The following is an 18,424-nucleotide window of genomic DNA, read 5'->3' as shown; positions in this document are numbered from 1 at the left end:
AAATTGGGTGCATATTGTAATATGTGAATGAGATTTCATTATTATGGAGATATATTCGAGCTATTCGACATGAGACGGTCATATATAATGGATTAGCGGTTTTGTCATAACGATGTCAATTTTGGGGTAATAGAAATGTTATTTGGTGATAGATTGGGAATATTTGAGATCAGGGTGAAATTCTGGAAGTTTTGACTATAGTGTCCCCGGGGGGTGTTTTCGGGACCCCGAGCACAAGGTTTTATTTAAGGTTACTTAAGCTTGAAGTAGCTTGACAGATAAGAACATATGTTAGAAACTTCTCGTTCTCTCTCAAAACAGTTTGTTTTACCGTTTGAGCCTTTTTGAGGAAATCTTGAGTTTTAGGAGTCGGAATCAAGCGAGGGTCGAGGCATAGCGATCCTAGAAAAGATTAAAAGCTTCTTAACCGAAGGATTTGACGAGAAACAACCCAATCGAAGGTAATCTAAGTTTGAAGTTTTAAGTTTTTAAAGTTTTAAAGCTTAGAATTGGACTTTGTTAATTGTTGAGTTTTTGGTCGGTTTGAGCTTTGGGTTTTGAGGGTTTTGGAGTATTAGGAAGCTTGGGAACTTTGATTTGATGATTGGGGAATGTTTGGGTATGTTTTTGAAAGATTTGGAGTGTTTAAAACGCGTTTGGGAATGGCCCAGGGTTGGGGGCCGCGGCCCTGTTCATGTGCGCCGCGGCCCTAGTTCGAAGAAGCAGGTGTCAGAAAGTGAGCCTTGCTGGGCGCCGCGGCCCTTGCCTTAGAGAACCCTGGGGGCCGCGGCCCAAGGTGCTAGGGCCGCAGCCCTTGCCCTGCTTTCGCCCCGTTTGCTCGTTTTGACCCCGAGAACTTAGTTATGGGCCTCGGGAGTGTCCCTACTACTTGGATTAGTTTGGATTGATCTCTTGGGGGCAAGATATTGGTGTGGAACCTTTGATTATCATGTTATTAATGGTGTTCCATATATGGTTATGATTAGGTGACCGCTAAGGACTTAAAGGTTGATCGTTCTCAAGGATCGTTCTTATATTGGTACTAGCTCGAATCTGAGGTAAGAAAACTGCACCCTGTGTATATGTGACATGCATGGCTATTATGGATGCATGTTGATTGATTATTGAGCATGACATGCATGGCTATTATGATGCATGTTGATTGGCTATTGAGTATGACATGCATGGCTATGAATGATGCATGTTGGATGTTTAAATGTAAACATTGTTAGCATAATGAATGCTTGGCAAACCTTGCCATTTGCATATGACTGTTGTTGAGGCATGCTGGATAATTAAGTGTGATGCATGTAATGCACGAGGAACATGTGATAGGGCATGCCATGAACGGTGAATATGAGATTGGTCAGAGCTTGAGTCTCTGAGTTTATGCATGATCATGACTGTGCTAGAAATTGTTTAGTAAGCATGCTGAATGCCCTATTCTTGGATAATTGGCATATGATACATATTGATAGCATTGCTTACTTGTGTATGGACTGAATACAGAATCGACAAAAGTGTTAGTATCAGCTGTGAGGCTGTGACTTATTTGTCAGGCTCGGCAGTGTTACTGGACACAGGTCAGGAAGCGCTGACTTACTTGTCAGAACGGCCTTAGCGTGAATCACGCAAGCCAACAGAGATTAGATCTAATCGATTACTAGCATTGAATGACTCAAGGAGCATTAATGCCTGACCGACCCTGAGGGTCGATGAATAAACAGAGCTTGAAGGCTAGTGGCTTACCTATCAGCCACTCTCTTGCTAGAAAACAGAGCCTGAAGGCCAGTGGCTTACCTATCAGCCACTCTCTTGCTAGAAAACAGAGCTTGAAGGCCAGTGGCTTACTTAACAGCCACTCTCCCGCTAAAAGACAGAGCTTGGAGGCTGGTGGCTTACTTAACAGCCACTCTCCCGCTACAAAACAGAGCTTGGAGGCTGGTGGCTTACTTAACAGCCACTCTCCCGCTAGAATCATGTGATGTGCACCCATTGGTTTGAAAGCTTTATATTCAGTGTGATTATAATGATAATCATTTGATAATGTTTATGAAAAGTGTTATGTTTTCTTGCTGGGCTTCGGCTCACGGGTGCTATGTGGTGCAGGTAAAGGCAAGAGGAAGCTAAACCATCCTTGAGTTGGAGGGCTTAGGTGATGACGTGTACATATGCGGCTGCTCGATAGCCACGGTCGAGGTTTAAAGTGGAACTAGGGTTGAACCCTGTTTTGCCGCTTAGAACGGCCTGTTGTATATATTTTCTGTAATAAACTCTGAATTGTATTTTCGGGATCCCAATGTATATGTTAAACGTTCTAGTGAAATGTTATATCTAAACCAAAATGTTTAATCCCTAAACCGCTAATCATACTTAGATCACGGTTTTGGCCAAATGTCTCGATTAGCGAGTTTAGCACTATTTACAAGGCACACCGTAACGGTCCCAGGAGTTGGGGCGTTACAATGATCATCATAGAAAATTTTATTAGCTGCATTACTCATGTTTACAACATTGCACTAGTAATACATTTTCGACCAAATGATAATTAGATAAATGGTACTCATGTTAACAATATAAGAAATTTACTTGGTTCAAACAAGTATGACCTAAATCGAGTGAATGAGACTAACACTCTTTAGTAAGCACAAATCGAGCTCAGTACAAAGTTATATAATCTGAATACGAACTTTGTTTTTATTTTTCAAACTCTTATCAACATAATACAAGAACTCAGTACAACCTTTGTCAATGCTAAATACAAGATGATATCTAAGTTACATATTCTCTCTATAAAGCTATTAATATAATCTATTGACCAACTTGAGTCTAAAGGTCGTTTTCACTCGCTAAAACTGCCAAATACTCAAACTGCAGTTATTACTGCTTTCTATTGTGACAGTTGAATTGTGATTAAGTCCAATTTTAGAAAGTTTTGGAGTAAATAGTAAGTTAAGAGATTTTAACTTTACATGATATTATGATGAAAATTTTAGTCCAATAAGTTGATGTAGAGGAATGCAGACTGCATCTAATTTGTATAATTTGTACATAAAAATTGTTCATTAGTGCACACTCTGGGAAGAGCCAAAAGACAATTTTACAATGTACATAATTTCAAGTCAAGTTAGTTAAACAATATAAAACTCGATGAGAGTAATGATAAAAGTGAAAGGAAAAAAATGACCAATAACAAATGAAACTTAACATGACAAAGAGTATGTGATTATATATTTATGAAACTGCTAATTATTACAGAGGAAACACATCTATATATTGTATAGACACAATAAAAAAGATGAGACAATGAGTTAGAGAAGTACAAACCTCGTCAACAAACAAATAATGCACTATGAGTTTCACTAATATATATATATATATATATTTTCTATTAAAGCAGCGAACCGAAATCAATCTACAAACTTTTATCATCAATCTAAGATATATGCAATCAACTCTATTGGATTTTTGTTTATTTCCTAACAACAAAATATGATTACTTGCACATGCTCTCTCGAAGTCACATTCACAAAAAGCTGGAAACATTGAAATAAATGGCTTGAAATTAGTTACAGCAAAACTCCCCATGATCTATACTTACAATGCAAAAGAAATAAATAAAAGAAGGCCTAAAAGAGTGATTGAAGCACCTTAAGCCTACAACATCACTTATAAAGATTACAAAGCTCATAAATAATAGGAATATTAAATAAATGAACATTTCATTTAGCTAATATTTTAAAGAGAGAGGCTTAACCTTTTCTGGCACCATTGCTTCATCACCTCTATTCTCAGCATTCGTGAAATTCTTCTAATGTTTCATATTTATTGTATCAAATCTTTAAATTGGATTAATGCCCACAACTTGAAAAAAGAAAAAATAATAATAAAAAGAGAACCTAATTATGTATGTGTTCATACATATATATACACATAAAACTATTTGTCACTCGATATAAACAATTCACATATTATCACATGTAAAAACCAACCTCATGAAAATAGCAACATAATAGCAGTAAATTTGTGTTACTTTTATTAAGCTTACATTTCCAATAGATTTGCTTCCATAAAAATAATACATAACTTCCAATAGAGATTTTTTTTTTACAAAAATATAACAAAAAAAAATGCAAAAGGTAGCCGGTTGCTAAAGAACATGAAGGGATATATGTGTATTTTAACATATCCTCAAGCAAACACCACAATCTCACCATCCACCATGAATCCAATGACTGAAAAATTAATGAAGGACTAAGTCCATCAAATACAAGTGAGGGACTAAAGAATTGCCCTTTATTAAATACAAATTATTTTTTAATTTTAGAATTAGTTAAAGTTATTTTCATATAATTTTAATTATAGAAAAATTAATTAAAGTAAATGTGCAACATTTTATCAACTTTGGGTATTTTTCTCCAAAAAAAAAGAGTATTTAAATAATATATTTGAGCACTTTAGGTATTTTTTTCAATAAAAAAAATTAAGTATTTAAATGCTACATTCTATAAACATTGAATATTTTTGTTGTAAAAACCCATAAATTCTCTATATCTATTACACCGCTTTCTCATTTCATTTACAACCTAATATCATCTAAATTTGTAATAAATATGTTAAACATCACAAATATTTTATTAATGGAAAATAAAAATACCCTAATCAATATAAATGAGGATAGTTTAGTCAATTTATATTGAAAATTTGGTAAAAATTTAATTAAACTAAATTATGTGGTATTTTTCAACTTTTACCCATTACATTCGATAAGGCCCAACCTTCTTCAATCTCAACGGCCCAAATTCAGATTTCATCGAGACGACGTCGTTTAGTCCTTTTCTATCCTTACTCTGCTCCGTTTCATCTCTATCTGTGATGATGAGAGAAGATTCCGATGAGTCCTATTAGTTTTCCGGCCAATGAAACCCTAGCTCCTATGGAGTAATTTCTGATTTTGGGGAAAGGCTTTCTTAGGGTTTAAGAATGGGGAAAGCTCCATCTTTGACTACCTTGTGTCTTGAGGTAGTCAAAGACGAAATACTTCGTGGTATTAATTCTACACAAAAATAAATATGCTGCTATTGATCTGTAAGTTTTATGAATTTTATTTTTAATATTATTTTGCAATGAATTTGCAGGAGATGATTTGATGCCAGTTATACGTAAGCTGCCAACTGACTTGTTTGATAGGCTACTTCTTCGGTTACCTCCATTACCATTGCTGAAGTTGGGAATGGCGATGTAAGCCACTTTTTTTGTTAATGGTGTATGTAATTATTGTTTTGGGAATTCGAGGAGTGATTTCAGTTGGAAAAACAAATTTTTGTTTTAATTGATATCAAAATCTCCAAATTTTTGGGCAGGGGTTTTGGTTCTGAGGAGAAGGAGAAGCAGGAGTGTGACGAAGCTGGCCAGGGAAATGGGAGAAAACGTGGAAGGTTGGTTTTTTATTGAATTATTTGTTTTATGTCAAAATATTGTAAAATTTGGAATGTGGTATGTGAAGAAAAATAATTTTTGTAATGGTTTATTGAAATATTGTTTTGGGAATTTGAGGAATGATTTCGAAAAGGAAAAAAATAATGGTTATTTTCTTTATTGATATCAAAATCTCCACTTTTTTGGGCAGGGATTTTAGTTATGAGGACAAGGAGGAGCAGGAGTATGTCGATGCTGGTCATGGAAATGGGAGAAAACGTGGAAGGTTGGTTTTTCATTTTATTATTTATTTTAAGACAAAGCATTGTAAAATTTGGAATGTGTATGTGAAGAAAAAGTTTATTTGTTAATGGTTTATGTAATTATTGTTTTTGGGATTTGAGGAATGATTTCAGAAAGGAAAAATAAATTGATGTTTTGATTGATATCAAAACTCCATCTTTTTGGGCAGGGATTTTAGTTCTGAGGAGAAGGAGGAGCAGGAGTACGACGATGCTGACCATGAAAATGGAAGAAAATGTGGAATGTTGGTTTTTTATTTCATGACGAAACATTGTAAAATTTGGAATGTGTATATGAAGAAAAGAAAATAATTTGCTTATGGAAGATATGTTTTTGCAGGATTTCAGGTTGGGACAAGGCATGGAAGCATTTATATGAGTTGCGTTGGCCTAAGCTTGTTAATCAGAACGAATATGTTGACTGGCTGCAGATATATTGGGAAACTCATTTACAAAAGTTTGTCCCTTTGATGGAATAAATGCTCTGTATATACGGCTATTATTCTCTCTTACAAATTTTTCCTTTTAAGAAAATTTGAGGAACACTATAACTGATTCCTGCAATTTTTTTTGTCTTGTTAACTGGGAAAAACAGCTGCCTAGATCAAGCGGCAGAGATTGCTTTACTCCCTTTATTTGATGAAAGTCTTGGTGAAATAGGGATTCCAGGTATATAATGTTTGCTTTTCCTGTTGATAAATTTCATAGCTTGAATAATGATGATTTATTGGTCCAAAAATCATTTCTAGTGGTAGGTAGCATTTGATATTTAAATGGCATCTTAAAGTTTCAATAGCTCATATGATGGTTCAGTAGGTACTAGAGTATGGCAGGTTTTTCCTGTCTTTGTCAAATTAATCGGATTAGTGTAGATTAGATACAGACTAATGCAAATTGTAAATGAGAAATTTTTTTCTTAGTTCTGACTTCACTTTAGTAATCTTTATAATGGAATTGTGCTGGCATAGGGCTTAGGTTTATGGCTATGTGAATGGTTCATTGACATTCTCCCTTTCATATGCAGATAGTTTATTGAAACATATTGGTTATGAGAATTACATGAAGGTTGCCACTTGTGACTATTCAAAATTATATTTCCATTGCCGAGAGTTTGGGCGCTTTGCTAGGTGAGTGTTTGATTATACCATGCTTGAATTGATATGGTTATGCTTCACACCATGAGTTTACATTGTTCTTTTTTGCAGATGTCTAAGAATTCAAAATAATATATGTGGTAGAGAAATTTCTGTAAGTTATTTATCCCATATAGTATCATGAATCTATGCTAGGTAAATATTGTGGTGTGGGGGTTTGTATTTTTATGGTGTGAAGTTTCATGCTCTGTAAATGCATCTTATTTAAGAAAAAAGAAAAAACATTTTCTTCAAAACATCTTTTGAGCACTTTTTTTTTTTGCTTTGAATGTAATTTTTCTCTTGAAACATTTTGTCTTTCAAAGCATTTTCCTTGTTGAGTTTGAATGTATCATCTTTCATATTATCCCATAGCATAAGACGGGAGTAGATCAAGATGTGTGCGCATAGGTGTATGTTCCTTTTATACTTATTTGCTTGAGTTTTAAACTAATGGTAGTCAATTTTACATCCTTATTTTAATTATGCTACAGCATTTATTGAGAAACTGCAAGTTGCAGAGCTTGGCACTTTGGTGGATCAGATCCGAAGAGCAAGTAAGTTCAGTTCTTTCTTTTTCCTTCTTTAATAACAAAGGTCAAATCAAATCTGCATTGTATGCGTACCTGGTTTGTAATGAGGCCATATGTAATTTTAATGCGAATATCAACGTCATATTATGAAATGTCTGCAGTAGATGCTATTTAAACAAGAAGTGAAATGGCTCAATCATTCATGATATAGCCAATATTCAACATCTATGTTGCTGTGTAGTGCCTTTGAATTTATGAAAATGCTACATGTTGAGTTTTCATTTACTATGGAAAGTGTCGATTCAATCATATGGCCTGCATCTATAGGTTGGTGGATTATGTGAACTTCTGAACCAGAATAGGGAAAGTTTATCTTCACTTGAGTTTGTTCACTGCAAGCTCTCTTCAGATTCCATAGATGAAATTTGTGGTTCTCTATTGCTGAATAGTGTGCCAACACATGGGATACAGAGCTTCTCAATTACTACATCGAGATTTCTTGAAACAAATCTTGATTCCTTACCTTTTGGACTTGTATCATTTCTGTCATCACGGTACAGAATATTCCCTTAAAATATTTCCTTAATTTATCTATCTTGCTTCTTAATGTTGAGATAGGTGGCACTTATGATACCTAATATTCCCTTAAAATATTAACTGTATTACCTATCTTGCTTCTTAAATATATAAAATATATACTGGGGCTCAATTTATCTCATAAAAAAAAAAACCAGTGATTTGAATGGCCACGTTATCTCTTTCCATATCAATTCTTAGGCTGATCACGCTCTGTTGCCTTGCTATCTCTTTCCAACTTTCTAGGAATGCATATAATTACTGTAAAATATTAACTTTATATAATTATGGGAGTTGAGTTACATTGGCCCATCTGTGCTTACTTGTAAAATTTACCACTTTTGCTCTCAGGTCTTTGTGTTCCTTAAAATTATCTTATAATAACTTAGGCTGGAACTTCGCCAAAATGATTTTTAACACTCTTCGTGATGCTTCATCTGGTCTCTCTGTTCTTGACCTTTCTGAAAACAATGTGAGATATGCCTTTCAATTAAATTGAAGATTTTATTATATCCTCATACAATTACATAACATGAGGCTTTATACACAATCATGCAGATAACCGGTTGGCTTTCTGAGTTTATTCCGAGATTCTCAAGAAGTGGTCCAATGTCCTTAGGATTTGGCAAGTCCTTGCAATCATTACGTGCACTCAATATAAGGTAACTTTTGTGTTTACGAAAAAACTTTGTCTTCACAATTTTCTAAACCAAACAGTGGAATGAGATTGGTCATTCCGTTCTTATTCTTATTAAACCCAATCAACCATGGCCAAGAAAAATTACTGTGATCTTAATTAGATTTAAAAAAAAAAGTCTGTTTCATAATCTTCTTGTAATTGTTTTAATATATTAACCTGATTCACCAGTACTATCTAATAAATCCATTGCTGTACCAAGTAGATGAAGCGGTGTTGCAAGACAGTAAAACTTTTCATTTTAGACCAACCCATACACTTAATGACAGATAGGTTTATGTTTTGTGTTTCAGATTGTGTATATTATGTGATGTGATTAGCTTAATTTCAGGGATTGTAATTAGTGTAGAATCCCAATTAGTTGACCTTCCACAGATAGAATTCCTAGCTTGTGTGTATATATGTAATAGGCTTTCAATGAAAATACAAGTAAGCGTTCCTTTTCATCAGCTCAAATAACATTTATTAATACAAAGTTGTAACCAAATATGAAAGAATAGTTTTACGTATTTTGCTTGAAACTTATAGAAATGTCACTCATGTGATTTTAGGGGAAACGAACTAGACGAAGATGATGCACTTGGGCTTAGATATGCTATGGTTCACATGCCCCACTTGGAGCTTCTGGATATAAGTGATAATCCAATTCAAGATAGAGGAATTAGGTCAGTTGGAGTTTTATTCCCTGCAAATTTTTTAGCTTTGTGGGTGCATAGTCTCACAACTGTTATTGAATGTTACAGAAATTTACTTCCCTATTTCATCGAAGCTTCTGAAAAATGCACACCCTTCACTGATTTATATTTGGAGAATTGTGATATTTCCAATGGTGGAGTAATTGAGCTCATCAATACACTTTTAACCTTCAAGAAACCCCTGGAATCTCTATCTATTGCTGACAATGTCCTTGGCAGGTGTGTCAGACTTTTGCTTAAGAGTTGCACCTTTTTTTAATTCCTAAACACGAGTTGGGTTTACAGTTTTTATTTGCCAGCCAAGTAGCAGCAGCATTGGGAAATTTGTTGTCCACATCAATTCAAATACTTAACATTAGTGGCATTGAATTGGGCTCACCTGGGTTTGAGGACCTAGAGAAAAGCATAACACAAACACAGGAGCTAAAGCTAGTTGAGATTACCATAAGGTTCAAACATTTTCTGTTTTTCTATTTCAATTTGTTATGTAGTTCATGACATAAAATTGATTATTATAATTTTTTCAATTGCATCATGTATAGCAAAAACCGTGGTGGAGTTGCAGCTGCAAATTTTTTGTCTACGCTCCTGTTACGGGCTCCAAAACTTGAGACCATCAATGCAGCATATAATTGGATGCCAGTTGAAGCCTCTTATATTGTATGCTCTGCCATTAAAGCTGCGAAAGGTATTTACTAGTACTAAGAAACTTTTAGCTGTGACTATGGCTGACTGAACATTAAGTTTTTCTGTCACCAAAGTCTTTCTACTGCACTTGCACCCTACTTCACTTCACCGAGTCTAACTCGTACCTTTGACAGAAGGCTTCTCACATTACTTCAACAAAAGAACATTTTCTATTTCTTTCAAAACTTTCCAAGGAAATTGCAGAGCTCATGTAGACTCACGTTTTCTATAATCTTGACTCTTGGAGATTTAAGCATTTGCACTGGCTATTTAACAGGTAATCTTGGGCTTTTTAATTTGAGGGGAAATCATTTGGACGGTCTGACAACTCATGGGCTTACTGAAATTCAACAGGCTGGAAAGCCTGTTTTGAATATTTCATTGTTACCTATCTTAGCTGCGCGTCATGATGATGATCCATAGGTGGCTTTTCCCTTGGATATATACAAGATATTGTAAAATTAGTCTCTGTATACTCTGAGTATTAACTTGGCATCACAATATGCTGAAATCATAGGTTTTGGTATGTCATTTTTGTTTTTCGATACTCGCTGTACTCCATTAAGGCCTTAGTTTACATGCTTTATAGTTAACATGCATCCATGTGGTGTGTCTGTACATTTTCTTTCGAAATGGCTAATTTTTTGTCAAAGATGCACACTTCAACAAGCAAAAACTCTTATTGGATTGAACTCATCTAGATGATTGAGCACTTTTTGTGATACTTTTTTAGAAAGTTTATGATGCAAGTTTTTGTGAAGAAAAAAAAAGGACAAGTTTTGTTAGCCTTAACTTATCAATCAATTATGATGGAGAAGCTAATTGCTGCCTGCCCCCTGAGCTGTCATGGTGCTTCCAGTTCTGGAGGAGGTAATTCTTTTTCTTCAGTGCAATCAACATCTCTTTCTGATCTCTGAGTCTCATTCCACATTTTTGTTCTGCAAATCTCCATAGTGGTCTAGATCTACTTTGTTATTTTCTGGAAACTGAAAAGGCCATCATGATTTGGCTGACTGGCTCTGCACTTGTACAGCTAGAATCTCCACTTTCTCATATGTCAAGGTTTAAACTGGCCTAGACAGGTAAGGAAATGCCATCCATCTTCCTAGTGTAGCATGTGTGTATATTTATATATATATATATATGTATTATTTGATTAAGGGTGTTTTTTTTTGACTTCATATAATCTCTTTTTTACACATGCTGAGCCTGAAAGTGAAAGTGAAGGGTAAGATTTTGCCACTAATGACCAACTTACTCTGCCTAGCTGTAAAGATTAAGACCATTTTATATATAAAATATTTAGTTGCATCACCTACTTAATTTAGTCGAGTATTGTTATTAGTATTAGTATAAAAGAAAGAACCTAACATGAAATGATGATGGTGGAAAAGCTAAAGCTGACAACTCACTTCTCTTTTTTTGTTGTGGTTGTCTAAAAAAGGGTAGTTGGCTTGGCTTTGTCATCAAGTTAAGCCCTTTCATCTAGTTGGTGCTGTTTCTATCCCTTCTTTTTTATTTTTTTATTTAATTATTATTATTATTGATTTATTTTCATGATGTAACTTATCGCTTTCTAAGCTCAATTAACTAACGCTAAGTAATGATGATTTTGAATGACCCGTGAACAAACAATTTGTTAGTAGTATTCTGATTTAACTCCTTATCAATGTTGATTTGGACACCTAAATTTTGTGGTCTTAAAACTAATGCTTTTGCATTTTTATATTATTATCATTTTTCTAGAAGAGATTTTAGAATGGCTCTTTCAAGATCTTCCCAAATCTCCTTAAGGCTCAAACCTTAGACCATTCCCTTAATAGTGGTTTATCTAAAGCACAACTAGTGATGCACATTTTCCTCACGGGTCCCGTCCCTAATAGGGCGGGGAATACCCATCTAAATGGGGAACGGGGCGGGGATAGCACTCCCGGTCTCGACGAGGCCTATTTAAATTTTTATATATTTTTGTAATATTTTAAACGTATTTTATATTCTTTTTTTATGTGTTATTGTAGTATAGTAGTAATTTTTTTAATATTTTAAATTTTATTTAGGATAATGTTTAATATTTTAAATAATAAATATTGTGTAATATTTTAATTTACATATAATTTACGATTTTTAATTTAAAATTTATTTTTAAATAAATGGGTTCCCAGTAAAGGTTCCCCACCCCGCTCCTTACGAAGAATAAGCGAGGATGGGGTGGGGATGGGGATTAAAAATATAAATGGGGACGGGGATGGAGGGAGCACTCCCCGCCAATTCCCCGCCCCGTGTACATCACTAAGCACAACCTGACCTTGGAACCTAAAATTGACTAACTTTGTTGTTTTATACAAAGTTAATGAGGGACAAGATGATAATGGTGTAATAACTTAGTTTGTCTTTTTAAGATCACTTATTATATGTGATGTGATTGAGATCACATTATTATGTGGATATATTTGAGTTATTCGGTAAGAGGCGATCTTAGAGAACAAATTAGCATAAAAGTTAAATATCCAGTTCAGGGCGAGCCTATGAGTATTTTGGTACTTTAGCACATTACCGAGGTTTATTGGGTAATGGAAGATAAATGGCTATTATTTGGAGATAGTTGTAGATTTAGAGAAATACTCAAGGATTTGAGGGGAAGTGGTAATTGATGAGATTGCCCTTTGATGACACTAGAGGATTTAAGATAGTTTTGAGGGCATTTTAGACTTTTTGGTAAAGGGATATGCTTGGTCTTAGGCAGCTGAGACTCTAGAGGCACTTAGAAAGAAACAGAAGGAAGGATCACCAAATCTCCTCAAGTCTCAAACCTTAGATCATTCCCTTAATAGTGGTTTATCTAAAGCACAACCACTCCTTGGAACCAAAAATTGATTAACTTCGTTGTTTTATACAAAGTTGTTAATGAGGGACAAGATAATGATAATGGTGTAATAACTTAGTTTGTCTTTTTAAGATCACTTATTATATGTATTGATTATCAAAGATTATCTCTCTCTATATATATTTATTTATTTATATTGTAATTGAAAAAGAGGGGGACCCCAGTTTGGTTTAGAGACTTGTATTATTCTATGAACTATCAAAATCGGTAATGATGGTTTTGGTAGCTTGGAGAATAAATTACTTTTCAATTAAAGGGGTGGATTATCTTGTTGCTAAGATCACAAATCATCTCTTGAAAAGTTGAAATGATCAAATGTTTTGGAGTACAAATTTTATTATTTATCTCAATCTCTGCGACTAAAGAAACCAATGATTTTTTTTAATGAATTATTGATTGAACAATCACTTGTGAAAATAAACTTTATTTCATATCAAACTTCATTGGATACTTGCAACTATACAAGAGTTTGAATTTTAGGAATGTGGCTAATCCCACTGACCAAATTGTTGTATTTATAGTGAGAATTTTTTTTTTTTCTTTTATGAGATTATTCTCATCACAATGTAATTTTATATTGACTTTACTGTCATTTTATTTGTTGTTAGTAATAAAGGTGATTGTCCTGTCATTTTCTATTTTTGTATTAAGGTTTTTGTTGGACTAGGAAGGTGATGTATAGTCTTAGTCTTCTAGATGTGGCACTAATTCATGTGATTAGGGGAATTAAAAATTAAAAGTGAATTGCTTTTTTTCCCACAAATTATATGTATTTTTGACTTTTGTCTCTTAAATTATAATTTTTTTTTTTTAAAATACGAAAATAGGACATTACAAAACAAGGGGCTAGTGAGGTAATCTTACTAGTAGAATAGAATGGAAATCTCAAAACATTACTTTGTTACAAGTTTAGGTTGTACCATAACCATTTTAGAAACACTACTAACTTAGTAGAAATATTATAAGTTGAAATGGGAAAAGTGAAGAGCACTTGAGATGGGACTAAATAAAAATTTCATTTTCATTATTTCCAAGTAGTCATTTAAATGTTTCTAATTGAAAATAGCCATTTTTTTTCCTTCACATAACAATTTATGTATAGACATATTTCATTTTGATTACTTAGACAAAAGCTGAGCCATTGAAATGGTGACAGGCTTTCTATAAAGATAAAAGTTGAGGCAATAGCAAAGTAAATGTTTAAGGCAATTCCAACCATGAACACCGAAATGGTGTTGAATCAACAACATCAAAATGAGATAATTTTAACGCTATATTTTTTTCCAACCCAACCATAATACTAAAAATTACACCAAAAAATATATTCAATATTATTATATTATCCACAAAGTACGCATCATATTATTATATTATTTTATCTTATAAATTACATAATATACATATATTTATATAAAAAAAATATTAATATAAAACACAAAAACCAAAACAAAAAAATGTTGCCGTAGTGAACAGTGTCATATCAATAATGTCGTGAACAGTGTCACATCAATAATGTCGTGACACTGTTCATATCCACAATTTTGCAATGTCATTTACAGTCTTATTGGAGTGATATATGGTGCACCATTAGCACCAAATTGGTGTTTTGCAGTCTCATTCGAGTTGGCCTTAGAATGGAATGGAACAAACAACCAAATTGAGTTTCTTTTTTTGAGGTTAGAAAAGCAAGACTTGAGATCTGCCAATAAAGACTAATAATTAAAAACATTGCAAATTTGCTTAAAATAATAGAGTCTTTTATGTTTGTTTAAGTGCCAAACTTGTATACCTACTTAGTATTTACATGGGATGGCATGATCAGGAAGTGTCATAATCACCCAAAGCATAATAAAAATTCTACAAAAAAAAAATAATAATAATAATAATTAGTGAGCAAACAAATTACTTATTTAATAATCACATAACTGCCTGTTGTACTTGAACAATTGAACAAAATTAAAAGCAAAATAGATAAACCCCATTGTGTTAGTTGCATATTATTATTATTTCTTAAGTCTCCAAAAAGACATAAACAAACCAAGTCAACTTTTATTAGGGAGTTTGGTGACCATTTTTAGATATTAATTAAAAAAAACAATTTCCTTATGTGATAACAAAGTTATTATTTATTGTTCTCATAAATTCTTATGATTTTAGACAGAGTTTATTTTGTAAAAAATTATCAAAATTAGATCAAAATATAAAATTATTTTTAAAAAAATATCATTTTTACCAAAATCTCTATAATTATACACACATAATTAAGCTTGGGTGGTTTGAACCCCAACCTCGACAAAGAATGCCAAAGCCCCACCACCCTAACCAAAGACGACGGGCAAAATTAAATTATATTTTATATTTGGCCATATTTCACATCCCAACATATTCAAATACCAAGTGAAAGGCAAATTTATTAATTAGAAAAAAAATTGCATATAGTTTGAGTATAATTAAATAATGTGCTAAATATGGCATTTTACTATTTCATCAACATTTACATTAAAAATGTTATCTAAACTATTATTTTCAAACTATTAATTTAAGATGGTGATGATATCATACATTCGAGTGAGACATGTAAGAAATAAAAATAGAATTTATAGTCATAACGTTGAAAAAACGTCAACGCCTAGAACTAGAATGGCTCTTAGGCAATTGCTTATTATTTGCATGTTTGGTTGGTTTAAACGACCAAATCTTTCAACAAAATCTCTCTATTATTATTATTATTGATGCTGACCCATTGATGTTATTTCATTTTCTATTTTCCAAAGCAAACACCCATCATTGTTTTTTTAATTGGTTACATAAATATATATATACTTTTTTCTTTTAGATGACAAATAATAATCTTAATCATTAATTATTAATGATTATAACTTGAAATGGTGCAAATGACTATTTACTATTTTAAGTAAGGGTAGGCTCATTGAGGAGAGGTTGGTCTACCTTATGCTAAGCTAACTATACATAAGAAAATGAGGGCATGCCAAAGCTGCTAGAAAAAGATTTTTCGGAAATCAACTTTCATTTCACTCTCAATATATTTTATAGGATAGGTAACCGTTTGGTATCCTGTGTTTTTACAAAGTATTATTTTGGTATTTGTATTTACAAATAATGTTCATTTGGTACCTTGCATTTTGAAATCGTACATATTTAGTATCATGCATTTTAAAACCGTACATATTTGGTACCCTGTATTTTAAATTTTAAAATTGTACATATTTGGTACCATAAACTCAAATTTAATTAATAAAATTTTACTAATTTAATCAAATTACTCACAATCATACGAGCTACAAATTATATATAATTGTTGATGGTTAGGTCATATTGACAAAATTTTATCAATTAGGATACAAAATATCTATGTTTTCAAAATACAGGTGTCGTATGAGCATTATTGAAAACAGAGAATACTAGAATGATACTTTGTAAAAACAAATGGTACCAAAAGAGTAAATTCCTTATTTTATATAGTAGATGGCTCAAATAATGGCTAACCAAGTCAAATACACTGGTAGACCATCAAAATGAAAATGATTTGGTAATTTTATTTCAGAGTGATTCAAAGAATTTTATGTTATCAAAGAGTTGAACAATGATTTTTTTCGTGTTGTCAAGTTAATCCAAGATCTAATACCACTCTCAAACAAATATGAGAATAACAAGTCGCCAACAAGATAAGACATAAGGCATATCGTCATACAACATTGACACAATCGTACAATCCTTCAAAATCTCCCACCCAAAAAATTTAGTGAGTTTGACTTTCTTTTATAAAACATGGTGGGGTTAGCAAACTCACCAAAAGGGTGAAAACCCAAATAGATATGAGTACATGGATAAAGATCGAATACAAAACTTATGGTCATAGCCAAGTAATCGTCAACCGACAAAGGGTGACAACAAGCACCACTATTCAAAGTACATAAGAAAACATAAACAGAACAATGAAATAACAATCAGAGACTCGAAAAAAACAACGCAACATCTAGTAGTTAACGTCAAGATGACTAGCATGTGCCCAATGGCAAAACCCACATCCTCAACCCCATATTCGACGCACAGCAAGAAGACACCTTCATATCGAGTAGCAGGCCACCGTCGCCTCGAGAACAAGAAGCAAACAGTAGCACCATAACTGCACCCACCAACCAACGAGCCACTACATTTCGACCAGCGTAGCCACTGCAGACCACTACACCTAGGATGTGAGAACCCAAATTGAGTAGAGATGCCATATAGGTGCTTGTAGGAAACAATCTAAAAGAGAGGTTGAGTATTGATGAAAAGAACCTAATTAATAAGATTAGACCCATGGGGACAAAATTTTCCATGCAACCTATTATTGCGTTATTGCCAAATGCCCCAAGAGATTAACAAAAAATGCTCAAACTCATCAATAATAACATAAGGTTTAACATTTAACATATAATCCATAGCATCGCAAACATTAGAGTTTAGTAACTTATCACGAAAAGGAGTTAGGGACTAGATTATACTGACCTTTTTACACTATTATATGTGATAGTCTTCACCTCCCTAACACCACAAAGACAACAAGGGTCATCAACATTCATGCCTTTTTTCTTAAGTTTGAACAAACATAGAGCCAATTTTTACATACCCTCCAACCAAAAATTTTAACTTTAGGGGAAGCTTAAATTTATAAAAGAATTTCCACCAATTAATAAGAACCCTCAAGTTAAAAGATTCAAAGGAAGTAAATGAGACTTGTCTCAATACTTTTTACCAACTTTTGACATAGTAATTACCATCATTGGAATGGTGCTAAATGAACATATCTTCTTTGCCTTTGTTGCAAAGGGTGTTCACAATAATCAAAAGGACATTATCCATGTGAAAACAACTTGTAGTCAATTTTTCAAGTCACTAACTAGAAGATCACCCTCAATGTTTGGCTGGTTTTAAAAGTGAAAGAAGAGGCCTTGAAAGCCACTTATTTTTTAGAAATCCTAAACTTATTTTCATTTTTGATTCTCCGTCTCGAGCCATCTATAACAATCGCACGTCCCTAGATGGTGTTCGCCATATAGAGGAACCAAAAGAGTTGTTTTTTGCCTCCATGAAACAACAATTTGTGAAGTAACTTTCCTCAAGGACCTTAGGTGGCATTTTGTTTGGTGGAATGAAATAAGAATGATAATGAGATGGTAACGAAATGGAATAAGAATAGTAATGAGAATGATATTATGATATTTAGTTTATTTATGGAATGAATATTGAAATCATAATTATTTTGTTATTTTGTTTTGTTTTGTGCAATAATAGAATAAAATGAGTGGTGTATTGACAAAAATATCATTACTAGAATTTTTTTTTTGTCTTCGTTTAAGGAAGAAAAAGAATGGGCAAAATAGTCATTTTGCTTTGTTTGTAGGATTATTCAGTAATGAAATTTGTAATTCCAATGAAATGCTATTACCAATGTTAAAATTGCACACCAAACAAAGTAGTGTCTTTTCTCATTCC

The 18,424-nt window shown here is 33.2% G+C and overlaps 1 protein-coding gene across 2 annotated transcripts; it reads left to right on the top strand.

Moving 5' to 3' along the window:
* The first annotated feature begins 4,860 nt into the window (after positions 1-4,860).
* Positions 4,861-10,737, top strand: LOC133783619 (uncharacterized). 2 transcript variants are annotated; one of them, XM_062223271.1, is made up of 18 exons: positions 4,862-5,047; positions 5,139-5,241; positions 5,364-5,438; positions 5,630-5,704; positions 5,891-5,965; positions 6,061-6,177; positions 6,316-6,389; positions 6,745-6,847; positions 6,926-6,968; positions 7,348-7,410; positions 7,714-7,940; positions 8,314-8,434; positions 8,521-8,624; positions 9,211-9,324; positions 9,403-9,573; positions 9,654-9,803; positions 9,897-10,042; positions 10,319-10,737. In XM_062223271.1, the coding sequence occupies exons 1-18, from the start codon at positions 4,984-4,986 to the stop codon at positions 10,462-10,464; spliced, it is 1,971 nt and encodes a 656-aa protein (XP_062079255.1). In that variant the 5' UTR covers positions 4,862-4,983; the 3' UTR covers positions 10,465-10,737. The 2 variants fall into 2 exon arrangements, with proteins under 2 accessions (XP_062079261.1, XP_062079255.1); XM_062223277.1 differs by lacking the exons at positions 7,714-7,940; positions 8,314-8,434 and having other exon boundaries at positions 4,861-5,047.
* Positions 10,738-18,424: the final 7,687 nt, after the last annotated feature.

This window comes from Humulus lupulus, chromosome 1 (assembly GCF_963169125.1).
Source record: "Humulus lupulus chromosome 1, drHumLupu1.1, whole genome shotgun sequence".
In the NCBI taxonomy this organism is placed as follows: domain Eukaryota; kingdom Viridiplantae; phylum Streptophyta; class Magnoliopsida; order Rosales; family Cannabaceae; genus Humulus; species Humulus lupulus.
Note: the sequence above shows the minus strand (reverse complement) of the source record. Positions and strands in the feature narration are given on the sequence as shown.